Consider the following 15950-nt stretch of genomic DNA (forward strand, 5'->3'; position numbering starts at 1 on the left):
TTTTATTTTCATTTTATTACGACTGAGTTTGACTCATCTAGTAATTTCTTGATAGCTTAATACAACAACTTATCACTAGAAAATGTAGCCTAGCTAAGTTGATTTATAGGAAAATAGTTCAATAACTACATCCTAGTTTCTGGTCTCATTATAGAGATGGAGTTAAATCCATCGGTACTGTCCTTCGCAGCCTTCTTGTGGATCGGTAGTTCCGGACAATGTTATTTAAGTCTTGGTTGACATGATCTTGTAATTTCTTTGCATGTTTCAGTGAGTTGAGGGTTATTTCTTCCTCAACAGTTCTAACCCCCAAGTCTCGGTGCAAGTCAGCGTTCCGTATGTACCAAGGAGCATTAGCAATGGTACGCAGTATTTGGTTTTGGGTTTTTTGAATCTTTACCAGTTCTTGTTTGGCAGTGCAGCCCCAAAGCTGGATACCGTAAGTCCATATTGGTTTAATTATTTGATTATATAGGAGCAGTTTGTTTTTGATGGATATTCTATTGTCTACTAGCATCCAGTACATTTCGGAGTATTTTATTTTCATTTCCTGATTCTTTTTCTTAACATGTTCCTTCCATTTGATTTTAGTGTCAAGAGTCATCCCCAAGTACTTCGCAGTGTTTGCGTAAGGTATTATTGAACCATTTAAATACAGTGGAACATAGGCAGTTTTTTTATTTGAAAAGTAAATATGTACAGACTTACTTTCATTTAAGTGCATTCTCCATATATTGACCCAGTTAGAAATGCTTGAAAGAACTATTTGCAGTTTATTCGTGGCTTCTGTTTCAGAACTAGCAGTAGTAATTATGGCAGTATCATCGGCGAAGGTAGCAATAGTCGCATCGGGTGTGTTAGGTATATCTCTAGTATACAGTAAATACAGTATTGGTCCAAGTACACTACCTTGAGGTACTCCAGCCCTAATTGGTTTCAGTTCCGAGTACTTATTCTCTATTCGTACCCTGAAATGTCTATTGTCCAAGTACGATACCAGGATTTCGTAAAATTGTTTTGGCAGATCATTGTAGATTTTAGTTAAAAGGCCTTCATGCCATACTTTGTCAAATGCTTGTCCTACGTCTAGGAATACAGCAGAGCAAACTTGTTTGTTTTCAAATGCTCTTTCTGCACAGTCGACAATTCGATGAACTTGTTGTACTGTGGAGTGCTTGTTACGGAAACCGAATTGGTGATCCGGAATCAGTAACCTTCGATTCAACAATGGTTGCAGTCTTTTTAAAAAAAAGTTTCTCAAATATCTTTGACATAGTAGGTAGCAGTGATATCGGTCTGTATGATGTTACTTCATGATCGGGCTTACCAGGCTTCTGTATTACTATAATTTCCGCAACCTTCCATTCTAAGGGAACATGCCTTAGACGAAAGCAAGCGTTAATTATATAAAGTAATTTTTTCGTTGCTATAGGGGGAAGCTTTTTAAAAATTTTACCAGTTAACAAGTCATACCCAGGTGCTTTTTTAGCACTAAGATCATTCGAAATAATATACTGCAGTTCCTTCAGCGAAGCAGGTTTGATTGCAAGATAATCTACTTTCTCAATTTTACTAATTTGTACATTGACAAATTTACTTTCAAGTGGTTTGAATATTTTACAGAAATGATTCGCAAACAATGCTGCCTTCTCTTCAGATTTTCTTATCCAACAACCGTCACTATTTTTAATTGGTGGTATTTTTGGCGGAGCTTGGTTAATAGAACGTGAAGCCTTCCATAGACTATATTTAGCTTCCTTTGTGGGGGCCAAATTCCCTAAGTATAAGGACATTTCCCTATTTTTGGTTTCACTAGTCAGACGCTTAAGTTCATTAACAAGAGTGTTCAATATTCTTTTATTCTCTGGGGTTCTTTCCTTCTGCCATTTCTTCCTGGCTTTTCTTTTTCTCGACAATAGTTCTCTGATTTCAAGTGGGTACGTAGTACTATTTTTAGATGATTTAATTGTGGGTGTACTTTCCCATGCTGATATTTGTATTGCCTCAATGAATTTCTGTAGCTCTTCTTCTAATTGTACTACAGTTTTAATTGGAGTATTCAGTTCTATCTTTTCAGTCAGTATATGTTTGAAAAAGGTCCAGTTCGTTCGGTTGTTGGTAAGAAGATTGCTATTATTCTTTTCAATAATGCTATCGCTAACAGTCATTATAATAGCAGAATGATCTGAAGAAGATAGTTCAGTAGTGTTTTCTATGAACACATAGTTTTGGGATATGTTTTTTGTTACGAAGAAATCGATCAGGTCAGGAACTCTTTCCTCATTTGTTGACCAATATGTTGGTTCATTACCAGAGTATATTTCACACTTGTGATGTCTACATGCCTTTTGTAATTGTCGTCCTTTGGGAGAGGTTAGTCTCGAACCCCAGATTTTATTTTTAGCATTAAAATCTCCTCCAACGATGAAATGGTTTTCTAAAGATTGTAGAACTTCGATGTATTGGTCAGTTTTTATATTATATCTGGGTGGAGAATATAAAGCAGCTATTTTAAATAAATTATTTTTCAGTCGCACCGAGACGCAAGCAATTTGAAACATTTCATTTTCAATTTGCTTCTCTTCTTGATGTTCAATATTATTTTTTATTATAATGGAAGCACCCCCTCTGGGTCTTTTCGATGGATGAAATGCATTATAAATCGAATAACCTTTGATTGTGACAATGGATATGTTTGTCAGATGGCTTTCAGATATTAATAGTATATCTATATGTTTATTATTAAGAAAATATTCTATTTCATTTACACGGCTTAATAAACCATTACAGTTCCATGTCGCAATTCTTAACGTCCCCATTATTGTGTTGATGTAATTCTAGGGTTTATATCATTGATCTTTTCTAGGAGTTTTTGGATGAGTTCACATTGAGAATTTAAGCGTTTACTTATTATTTCCATATTTTTCAAAATTTCATTTAATATAAGTGAGTTATCTACAGTAGTTGTATTTTGGCTGTGTAAAACCTCTGAATATGTTGTAGGTTGACTGTGTTTTTCCACTGTGTTCTTCAGAGAACTTCGAATATTTAGTTGTTGAAAATTTGTTTGCGGTGTTTGCCTTCCTCTTGTGTTTGATTCCTGAGGTTCTATATTGGTTTTTGGTAACTTTCCTTCTTTTGCTGATTTTGATTTATTACGAATTTTCTGGAGTTCTTTCGCTACTTCACAACCCCTGTAGCTAGCGGGATGGTTTCCTTTACAGTTAACGCATTTCGGAACTATTGTTTTTGGCTTTTCACAAAGCTCAGTTTCGTGCTTACCTGCACATTTCACACATCGCGGCTCTTTTTGGCAATAACCTTTAGTGTGATTGAATCCCTGACACCGTTTACATTGTGGTATAAGCTTTGTTTGGGGACGAACAGCTTCCACTTTAACTCGAAGTTTTAGGATGTTGGTTATTTTGAAGATGTCTTCCATATTGTCATCTTTGTGAAAAGTGACTCGGAACAAGGGCAGTTTTCGATAGCTGTATGAGTCATCGTCTCTACGTTCTTTTTGCAAAATATTGACTGCATCAATCGGGTTGAAACCCATACTTTGAAGATCTTCTAGAATATCTGCTTTTGTACACGTATGGTGAAGTCCACGTATAATTACTTTATTCGGTCTCTCAGTTTTGTTTTCATAGGTGTACCACTCAGTTTTCATGGAATTCAGCGTTGCTGATAAGTTTCTGTACTCAGTTGGGTCAGCAGTGTTAATTTTCCAAACATTATTATTTAAAGCAGTTATGGTGTAGTTTTGAATATTTGCTGATTTCAATATATTAGTTATTGCTTCATAGCTTGTAATGCCAACAATATTAATTGGAGGCGGCCTATCTACCCATCCCTGTTTTGGTTGGGATTCATCATTGTTAATGTTATCTTCACTAACAATATTAGTTTGGGTTTCGTTTTTTTGATGCTTTTTATTAGCTTTATTTGCTCTATACTTGCTTTTTTTACTCCTTTGTATTATCCAATTGGTTTCTCTTTCCAATTCGTCTTCATCTGTTAAATATTGGTTAGAAACGGTATTATCAGTTACTGCCTCAGTTATTTTCTGGTTATCCATTGCATCATCTGCCAAGGATTCGTAATTTTCAGTGCCGACATTTTGTGTCCCTTTATTGGACAGTAATTGTTCTTTTAGAACAATGTTTTCATCTCTTAATTGATGTAATTCAGCGAGAATATTATTAATAGAAAGCTGCATTTCACTTATTTGCTGCTTTAGCATGACATTTTCGTTTTGAATTATCTGACTTCTATTACCACGCAGAGGAGTTCCTCCCCCTGGAGGCGGGTTGTTGAAGCTCATTTCGTATTTCAAAACTAATATCCGTTAAATACAGGGTGACTCGGTCATATAAAATTTCATAGCAATGAACACCACCATCACCTGTTAGGTCTGGTAACGCTATGAATGAATGACAAGATCAGCTGCTGTTATTTATTTTTCCACTCACAAAGGACGGCAATAGATTATTTTTTATCGTAATTAGCTTATTTTTGTTTACAATTTTGCCAGTGGTGAACTTTTGTGTGGCAAAATAGTATTATTTTAGCAAAATGTTTTTCAGTTTGTTTTGCACAATCGACAACTTCCAAGGAAGCGGCAACAATCGCGACACTACCGGGGACGGAGAGGAGTCGTATGCAAATGGTTTTAACGCGCAAGGTATGGTTGTTTACTTTTTTATTTACAATTCAGACAGAGCGCTTTGATAACACGTCTACTTCCGAAAAGCTATTTTGGTATTATCCGATTTTCACTGAATATAGAAATTTACATACAAATTAATATCCATTTACGTATCAATTTATTGCCATAACAAATATCTCTTCCCAAGTACTCTTAATGATTGTTCTTATAATCAGTGTTGTGATTATGACATGTACAGATCTTATCGTAATACCAATAAAATTAATTTAATTGATACTATTTATATTTATAAAACCATTACTTATTTAAAGATTGCAACACTAGATTATTTTAATTTTATCCCCTCTTTTACAAATTGCATCCATTTATGTCACATTTCAATGACCTTATTATTCAATAGTCTTATGTACGTTGATGATAAAATAACAAAAAATAATGTGTGGGTGGGGGATGTTGTAGCCCATCTTATTATCAATTTACATTTTCTTCATTGCCCCATCTCAACCCGCAAATGTCATAAACACTGGCATAACAGTTTTCCATGTCATTTTATCTTTAGGAGATAAAACAACAATTTTGCATTCATTGTCATTTGATGTCATCGCAGATGCTGTGTGTGGATAATGGTTTGCACTGTACGAATAGTATAGTAGTCATAGAAGTACAAGGGTCTCTCACTCTCTCTCTCTCTTTCCAATTACAGTGATTGGGAGGGAAGGAGAATGGATGTAGTTGCTGTTATATTTTCATGATTGTTCATATAATGTTAAGTGTTCACACACACTCGCTTACATATATGAGATTTGTGCATTTTTATGCGTATGTCAAATGCTTCACTTCCAAATGTTGTGAATGGCCTTTATAATGCAAATGTAATATTATCACTTCCTCCCACCCTGATAACATTACTATGTAGTATGATCTCTTCATCTCTCACGCTCCGCCATGATGTAATAGCATTGTTTTTGTTCACAGTTATGTGCATGGTCTGAAACATGGACACATTTTACCACAAATATGGTCAACAAATACCATGATCCGAAATGATAAAATCAAAGTGGAATGTATTTTAAATTTAAAATAAACAAAAATTGCATTTTTTAAATTTAATTTCCATGATCAATAAATACCATGGTCCAAAATAATAAAATCAATGTGGAATTTATTTTTAATTTAAAAGAAACAAAAATTGTATTTTTTAAATTATTAGTTTCAAAGTTATAGCGCTAAGAAAGGTATATTATAATACAAAATTACTTAAAGCATACAAAACTAAAAAAACATGACAATTTTAGTATGGGCAATTAAAATTTAGTAGTAATCATCTTAGATGTATTCTTGGTGGTTACGATAAATATTAAAAATAAGTATTAAAAATTGTATAAAAAATTAAAGAAAACTTATTTAGTTCTTATCGTGTTTTTCGATCTACATTAGTTTCTAATACAATTTATAGAAAATTATGATCAATGTGATGACCTGCAACTGTTTTTCTAACAAAAAATTTTAACAAATTTAAAATGACATTTAATTTTTTTCATAAAAATTAACAGTCAACCTACTCAGAGTGAATGAATCTGTATCTCATACAATTTCACGGGAAATCCCCTCATTATATTTTTGTACAATCGTGTATCGGTGTTATAGCTAAATTAAAACAGCTTATCATTATCATTCTCACTCATGTAAATGCACGTGATACCTTGTAAGTGCAAAGAAGGAAATCAAGGTTACACCAGACTTGCATATCACACTTCGTAATGAGTAGCACGATGCATTCATTCGATTACGTAGCACTCGGTAATGATCACAATGACAGCTGATTATACACACAGGCCAATTCGTCAATTGGTGGCTTAGGCAATTCAGTTCTACGAAAAAAAAATTACAGTAACTGTGGATTATTTAAAATGTGATGAAAAAGTAAAAAAACACAAAAAATAAGTGTTTCCGTTGTAGGGGAAATCTTAGAAAGCTACTTAATAAACAAAACAACTGTAAGACTCTGATTCGAGGTGCTTAGTGAAAGTATTACACAGAAAAAAAAAAATCAATTAAAAAGTTGATAGAAGTTTAAAATTTATACTATTAAAATTTATCAGATACAATTAACTTTTATATCAAACTAAAAACGATAAATTGAATTAAGTCATTCTTAATTAATTTAATTAAAATATTCAGTATACAAATTAAAATTGTAATTAAATATAAAGTAAATCAAATTAAAATAATCAACAAACAACATAAAAATTGTTCGAAAATAATTAGATTCGTACTATTTATTGGTTCATTAAATCTTCTCTCAAATCTAAAGAAAAATCCAACTATAATTGAAATCGGAATATTCATAGGTAGGTAAATATCACAATGGACTGAATAGTCTAAGTGAGCCTGAATCTTAATCGGGCTGCCACTTTAACATAACCAAACCTAGGTAAGTAAAAACCCTTCGTCGTAGTGGGTTACTTGATAATATATAGAATTGTAGGGGGTTTGATGACAAATCTTCTCCCAAACGAGCCAGCTCCCGAAGACAAACTTTAAAGATTCTACGAAGACCAGAAAAGATTCTGGATTTATGAGAACCAATTTTGTTTGAGTTTTAGAGAAAATATAAACAAATCGTGTATATGTTGAAATTACGCCTTGATTTAAAATCTTAAATCTGCAAATTTTTCCGCATTTATTTAAATACGATGAGTAAACTCTGGAACTTTTACTTTCAGTTTGAAGCAATTTTCATGATTAGTGCGCCTGCTATATCCCGAAAGAAGTGTTTTCTTTTTTGAGAAACGTAATTTTAGACAAGCAAAGTTTTCTTTTGACACAAATTTTAGAGACAATCGTTGAATAAACGAAAACACTTTATAAGAAAAAGAAATTTCGTTTGTCTAAAATTTTATTATAGATTACTAATTTCCAGCAAATCGGATAAAAACTACGGATTCTAGAAGCCCAAGAAATAACGCCGGGAGATCGGTGTATATGGAGGCTATACCAAAACATGGACCGATAGGCACCATTTGCTGCTCACATATTTGTGATCTTAAAATACCTCCAGATTTTCAATTTCAAACAAATCGGCTAGAAAATATAGGCTCTAGACGACCAAGAAGTAAAAATCGAGAGATCAGTCTATATGGGGGTTATACCAAAAAATGGACCGATATACCTCAATTTCGGCACTCTTATTTGTGGTCTAAAAATACCTCTAGATTTCGAATTTCAGGCAAATCATGTAATAAATACAGTTTATTGTAGCTCAAGGCAAAGCGGATGGTAAATATAGTTTCTAGAAACCCAAGAAGCAAAATGGGAGATCGTTCTATATGGGGGATATACCAAAAAATGGACCGATGGGCACCATTTTCGGCACACCTTTTTATGGTCCCAAAAGAACTCTAAATTTTCAATTTCAGGAAAATCGGATAGAAAATATAGTTTCTAGAAGCCTAAGAAGCAAAATCGGGAAATCAGTCTCTATGGGGGCTATATTAAAACATGGACCGATGAGCACCATTTTCGGCACACCTTTTTATGGTCCTCAAATACCTCTAGATTTCCAATTTTAGGCAAATCGGATGGTAAATATAGTTTCTAGAAGCCCTAAATGCAAAATCGGGATATCAGTCTATATGGGGGATATACCAAAACATGAACCGATAAGAACCATTTTTGGCACACCTTTTTATGGTCCTCAAATACCTCTATATTTCCAATTTCAGGCAAATTGGATAAAAACTACGGTTTTTATAGGCCTCCAAATCGGGAGGTTGGTTTATATAGGGGCTATATCGAAACATGTACCGATGCGGACCATTTTCGACACAGCTCTTTATGGTCCCAAAATACCTTTAGATTTTCAATTTCATACAAATCGGATAGAAAATACTGTTTCTAGACGCGTAAGAAGCAAAATCGGGAGATCGGTCTATATGGGAGCTATACCAAAACATGGACCGATATGGACCATTTTCGACACATCTCTTTATAGTCCCACAATACCTCTAGATTTCCAATTTCAGGCAAATCGGATGGTAAATATAGTTTCTAGACGCCCAAGAAGCAAAATCGGGAGATCGGTCTATATGGGGGCTATATCAAAACATGGACGGATACAAACGATTTTCGACACACCTCCTTATGGTCCTAAAATACCTCTAGATTTTCAATTTCAGAAAAATCGGATAGAAAATACTGTTTCTAGACGCATAAGAAGCAAAATCGGGAGATCGGTCTATATGGGGGCTATACTAAAACATGGACCAATACGGACCATTTTCGACACACCTCTTTATGGTCCCAAAATACCTCTAGGTTTCCAATTTCAGGCAAATCTGATAAAAACTACGGTTTTTATAGGCCCAAGACCCCAAATCGGGAGGTCGGTTTATATGGGGACTATATCAAAACTTGGACCGATATATCCCATCTTCGAACTTGACCTGCCTGCAAACAAAAAACTAGTCTGTGCCAAATTTCGGGACGATAGCGCTATTATTGAAGGCTGTAGCGTGATTACAAGAGACAGACAGACAGACGGACATGATCGTCTTAGAATTTCTCTCTGATCAAGAATATATATACTTTATATAGTCGGAAATCGATATTTCGATGTGTTACAAACGGAATGACAAACTTATTATACCCCCGTCACCATTTTATGGTGGTGGGTATAAAAAAACAATGATTAATGTGAACCTAATTATTTCCGAATAAAATTTCTAATTATTTTTTTTTAATGAAAATTTTAATTAAAAATATTGCAGTTAATTTAACTATAATTTTGATATTTTTAATTCGACAATATTTTTTTTTAGTGTTAATATGGCAGTTTGACCAATTTTAGTTTATACTTTCTTATGAGCTTTCCGATTACAATTATGGGTGGATTTTTCTTTAGATTTGAGACATCATTCAAAGAACCAATGAATAATGAAAACCAATTATTTCTGAATAAAATTTCTAATTATTTTAAATTAAATTGGAAAAATATTTTTTATTCAATTAAATTTTTAATTTGGACAATTAAAATTTTAATTAAAAATATAAAACATTGTAGATAATTTTGATATTTTTAATATTTTAACAATATTGTTTTCTGTTTGACCAATTTTAGTAATATTTAGTACACTTTCTAAAATAATTTGTATATTTTTTTTATATTTATTTTCTTTCAATTTCATATAACTATATATAAATGATATATTGTACGATAAAAATGTACTTGTATTTGTTGGTTATCTCAATTGACGGCCTTGACCCCCATGACTTCGTACCAATGATTTTTTAACCATTATAATGAGGAACAATTTCATAAATGAACTTAATCTATTTTATAAAATCACCCATATGCTAAAATTAAAGATGGTAAAGAGAGAATAAAAAGAATTTTCTGAGCAATCAATGAATAACAGCAATAGAGCAACAGAATACTTAATCCTGAACTTGTACTTGTTGGTTATCTCAATTGACCGCCTTATGTTTGTTCTCTCATACATGTTATGTACATACATATGTCCATATTAGCAAAATAATGTGTATGCATTAGGATGGTCCGAAATGAAGACATGGTTAATGACGCCAAGATTTATTGAATTAAAAAGGGCTTGTACACAACTAGTGGCCATAGATGTGTGTATTTAAAATATTAACATAATTAATAATATAAAAAAATAAAAAATAAAAAAAAAAAACAAAATTTAACAAAACGGGATCCATTTTTGTTTTTAATATTTTAAACCACCTACTTCTTCAATTTAAAGAAAAAATATTCTAATTATTATCCCTTAGATGAGTAGGGTTAAGCCACCGCTGAAAATTTTTTGGTGTTGGCCGAAACTCGGATTCAACCTATGACCCTTTGTATGCAAGGTTGACATGCTAACTTTTGGATCTCGGTGGCTTTTACACTTTTGAAACTATTTTCAAATTTTGAAATTTTAGTAAAATAATGTATATTTTTTAAGAAAAACTAACATTTTGTCGAATGAACATCTGAACTATTTTATGGGAAATACAAATTTATCAAATGTTTATGCTACATTTCCATATAGTTTTATTTTCTTCTTTTGCACTGAAAAAAAAATATTGTCGTGAGGTCAAAGATATAATGTCTTTAAAATACGAATGCGAATTTTGCCTAGCATAGAAGACGCATTTCTCTAATATAAAGATTTTTTCCTTCTCCAAAAGTCGATAAACTTTTCAATGAAGTCGTATTGTCCTTATAATTAAGTGATTTCAATTAAAAATGGGTATCATAACATGAAAGAAAAAATGTTTGGGCTAAAAATGTTTGGCTAATGAAATTGGCTTTAAATTTTTTGTCTTTATGCATCTTCACTACAAAGCAAAAAATCGTTCAAATATAGGACATGTTTTTCAACACTTTATTTTAAAGACGTTTTTTACTTGAAACATGGCAAAAATTCTACTGGAAGTCGAGTCTGAATTTGGAAAATAAAGTTGACGTTAACTCGTTTTTAAGGGACTTTGATGGCTTATGAAGAAAAAAGGTGAAAAAGCGAAAACTTAAAATTGGCTTCCTAGCTAGAAGCAAATACACAAAACCCAAATTTAAAAGAGAATTGTGTCTTAAAAGTATCCTTACTTGTATTCTCCGCTTCTTTAGCTCGGAATCAATACCAAAATTTTTAAAGTAAAGACAAAATCTTTGGAACCGGGCATGCTTTTTTTCAGTGTGAGTTCATTTAAATAATGTATACAAAATATTATTAAAGTGAATAAAACGCTGTGATATTTGGGAAATTTTAAGTAAATCATAATAATAAACGTTCTGATATCTGGGAAATTTTAAGTAAATCATAATAATTTCCATTAAAATAAAAAAGCTTTGACTAGTTTTGTTTTCTCATCCACTGTGCGCTACATAAGTTTGCTGAGGTTACTTGTTCTCATTAAAACTACATACTATTCGTTGCTTATATCGTCTATAAATACTGTTTACCTACTCTTGAAACCCACTGTATAGTTATTTTGCATTCAAATTTAATGCAACAGTTTATCATTGTTTCGTATAAAGGTGAGAAATGTTTGCATGGTGTACTCATCAATACACTAACAAACATAATTGCGGAGAGAGTTAAATCAAGCAAGAAACTATTCTCACCCTTGTTTGCATTCATCTCGTTCTCTCTCTCTTTGCACCTTTGAAAAATTAGTAGTGTCTACTGTTTAAGGAAAGTTGAATGTCCTTACAAGGGATGTTGCCAAGAAACTGATGAATAAGTTTTGAGAGCGCGTGTTCATGGAGTTAATGCAACTGTTATATGCAATGCCAATTGTGAAATATTGAATGGTTTGAATAGCATCTGCTATGGTTGCCTATATTTATTTCAGTACATTTTGGGGAGAGTAATTCGTTGTGTATATGTTGGTATGTCATATACATACATTGATGGGCCTGTGCCTTTTATAAGCCAGCAGTCAAATGGTGAATATGTGTTCGAAGTAGTAGTAATATTTTTTTTCTTAGTTTCGTCATTCGTTCTCCCATTAAAATGTCTGCTTTACTATGTTTTTCTGCATAGTTGTACCTCTAAAACTGTATATGTATATAAGCTACGTTTCTCATTATTCAAGAAGCATACACTCACTTATTTGTTGTTACTCTGTTGATGTGGTATGTTTTGCATTTTGCCGTTTTCATACCCAAGCCCCATGTGTTTGTCTATCTATACTCTCTCTCTCTCATCTCCCACCAACCCTCTTTTTCCGGCAGAAGACAGTTGTGTTGTTTGCCTGTGTATTTTCAATGTTTACGTTGTACCGTTGAGTTCAATTGTTAATAAAAGATCTTCAAACAAAGCTGAAAAACATCAGTTGATATTTAGACGTTGACGCGTTCAAATCATTTGGTTTTATTTCGTTTAGTTTCTGCACATCGCACTGTGTATGCTTTTATTAAAGCTGTGAAAAAATCTTAAAGAGTGTAAACAACCAATAAAAGATCTAGAAATTTCTTTGAGGGAATTAAGTGAACAAAAAAAGGAGAAATTTATTATAGACAAAAAAAAATAAAAGGTCCTGTGAAAATTTTTATTAAAAAACATAGACACATACATATTCTGAAACATGCCACCTACCGGTATTTCTCTTGATGTTACCGATCATCATCACCCCCATCAGGATTACAAGACCCGCTTTGACCCCACCCATGCAAACGGAAATGGTGCCCACATAGTAGAGGCGGAAGAGGATGACATTTATGAAGAAGTCCGTAAACATACAAGGTTGGTACATGAAATCTCTAATACTGTCATAGTTGTCTATGTTAGAATTATTGAGCCGTTTCATATAAAAAATTTAAAATATTTTTGGAAATTAAATTTGGAAATAATAGAAATATTTTATATTTGTTTGTGGAAACTTAGGGCGATTTCGATTGGGAAAAATGGTGCAACATTCTCGAAATTGAATGCAAAATATCAGGGACACTGTCATCGGTTTTTAGATCCTGGATCCCTTACAATATTATAAATTAACAATAACTTTGGAATGACACTATCATTTTGGGCGAAAATACAATGAGGGGAAAACTAGTGTACACCAATGAAACATATTTTTTGCGAAACGAAAATACCCTTAGTCACTTTGTCAACTTTGATCCTTCGGTTCTGAAATTACTATGTTCCATAAATGGATTTAAAATCTTACTAATTTTAATATTTAAAGTCGGACCGGAATCGTTCAATTATATTATATGGTTTGGTATTCTATCTCATTTACATTCAAAGATTGCTATAAATTTCCCCACCTTATAGGAGAAAGGATAAACGTTGTGACTTACTATTTTTTTTTTTGCTGCAATCAAGGAAAAATTCGAAGATGTAATTCATACATATAACATACATATAACTGCCCTGCAAAAAAATGTGGAAGTTCTTCCAAAGGCACAATTTTAAAAGCACTTCCAGAAAATGTACTCCCAATGGTGTTCTTTATTTTAACTACACAGGAAGTTATTTTCATTCAATATTTTATAACATGCTTTTTTCATATTTCTAATGGGTAATTTGAACTTTGTTTTGTTTCAAATTGGTTAAAAACAGTTTAAAAATTCATAAAATGGTAAATTTTGTTGAAAAAACTGCTAAATCCAATCTGAAAAAAATTGTGAATTTTTGAAAATATTTGAGCTGAAACGTTTCAGACAAGCGTTAGAATCCATTAAAAATTAGAAAAATTATTTATTTGACAAAATATCACAGGATTTTTAAATTTACATCCAAAATATTCTATGACAATCCCATTTTTAATTCATCGCTTCAATTGCGTCAATTTTGCACCACTTCCGGATCCAAAAAGAACATTTTCATTACTTTTTTGGCGACGCTTTTTTTTTTGCTGGTTGGATGGAGGAGAATGGTCTAGGAGTAAAATAAACTACGAAGCCATATTGGTTTCTAGTCCCAAAGAAAAAGTTTACTGGTATCCAAAAACGTTGACCTTCCATTAAGGATTTCGGTATTAAATATATTTTAAAGACATTTAATCAAACCAAAAATGTTTTTCCTTACTTTAAGGAACATTTGCCGTAATTTAAAGACATACGACTTCAAGGAAGGAAAGATAATGAATTTTCATTTAACTTCTGGACTTTAACAGGTTGGCTGATAAGTCCCCGGTCTAACAAAGAAAAACACATTTTTTTGTCAAAATTCATTTTTATTATTCAACATAGTTCCCTTCAAGAGCCATACAACGTTTTTAACGACCTTCCAATTTTTTGATACCATTTTGGTAGTACTCCTTTGGTTTTGTCTCAAAATAGGCCTCAGTTTCGGCGATCACCTCTTCATTGCAGCCAAATTTTTTCTCTGCGAGCATCCCTTTGAGGTCTGAGAACAAGAAAAAGTCGCTGGGGGCCAGATCTGGAGAATACGGTGGGTGGGGAAGCAATTCGAAGCCCAATTCATGAATTTTAGCCATCGTTCTCAATGACTTGTGGCACGGTGCGTTGTCTTGGTGGAACAACACTTTTTTCTTCTTCATATGGGGCCGTTTTGCACCGATTTCGACCTTAAAACGCTCCAATATCGCCATATAATAGTCACTGTTGATGGTTTTTCCCTTCTCAAGATAATCGATAAAAATTATTCCATGCGCATCCCAAAAAACAGAGGCCATTACTTTGCCAGCGGACTTTTGAGTCTTTCCACGCTTCGGAGACGGTTCACCGGTCGCTATCCACTCAGCCGACTGTCGATTGGACTCAGGAGTGTAGTTATGGAGCTATGTTTCATTCATTGTCACATATCGACTGAAAAACTCGGGTGTATTACGAGTTAACAGCTGCAAACACCGCTCAGAATCATCAACACGTTGTTGTTTTTGGTCAAATATGAGCTCGCGCGCACCCATTTTGCACAGAGCTTCCGCATATCCAAATATTGAATGATATGACCAACACGTTCCTTTGATATCTTTAAGGCCTCTGCTATCTCGATCAACTTCATTTTACGGTCATTCAAAATCATTTTGTAGATTTTTTGATGTTTTCGTCGGTAACCACCTCTTTCGGGCGTCCACTGCGTTCACCGTCCTCCGTGCTCATTTCACCACGCTTGAATTTTGCATACCAATCAATTATTGTTGATTTCCCTGGGGTAGAGTCCGGAAACTCATTATCAAGCCAAGTTTTTGCTTCCACCGTATTTTTTCCCTTCAGAAAACAGTATTTTATCAAAACACGAAATTCCTTTTTTTCCATTTTTTTACAATAACAAAAGTTGCTTCACAAAAGACGCTCTATCTCACAAACTAATCGACTTACAGACGTCAAATTTTGACACGAATCATTTGAAGGTTGGTACTATATAAAAATAATATGCATTTAATACTAGCGACGCCATCTATGTGTCAGACCGGGGACTTATCAGCCAACCTGTTAAATGATGACATTGTTAAAATATAAGTTACATTTTGTTTCATATAAAGTCAATATTTTTTCTGTGCCTTATTCGGTGAAATTGTTCAGTGGTTGTACAAAGCCGTAATTAGACCAATGATACAACACCGTGTATTGGCGTAGAAATGCCTATAGTCGTTTTCCGATACGATTTTCAACAATATATTTAGTGATTTATTTCATCACTGTTGCATATCTTAGGTAATATTGACAATAATAGAGATGACGGCAGATTGACTGAGATCTAATATGGACATCAGACTGAATCCTCTCAAGCATATGCCTGAACAGTTCAATATTCACCTAATATGGGTGCTCCACCACAGGGACATATTCAAAATTAGA

General features: G+C 33.2%; 1 protein-coding gene across 2 annotated transcripts in view; it reads left to right on the forward strand.

Annotated features, from left to right (window-relative positions):
* The window catches only part of LOC142221927 (uridine phosphorylase 1), a 104723-nt gene that overhangs the window by 53561 nt on the left and 35212 nt on the right, over nt 1-15950 (forward strand). The window contains exon 1 of one of the 2 annotated variants that reach the window (XM_075291811.1): nt 12508-12927. The exons of the other annotated variant lie outside the window; for it this stretch is intronic. Within the exon in view, the coding sequence (XP_075147926.1) occupies nt 12770-12927 (158 nt within the window). The 5' untranslated portion in view covers nt 12508-12769. Of the gene's footprint in view, nt 1-12507; nt 12928-15950 lie in introns of those variants that run through there. 2 annotated transcript variants of the gene reach the window in all.

The sequence above is a fragment of the Haematobia irritans genome, chromosome 1 (genome assembly GCF_050003625.1).
Source record: "Haematobia irritans isolate KBUSLIRL chromosome 1, ASM5000362v1, whole genome shotgun sequence".
NCBI lineage: Eukaryota > Metazoa > Arthropoda > Insecta > Diptera > Muscidae > Haematobia > Haematobia irritans.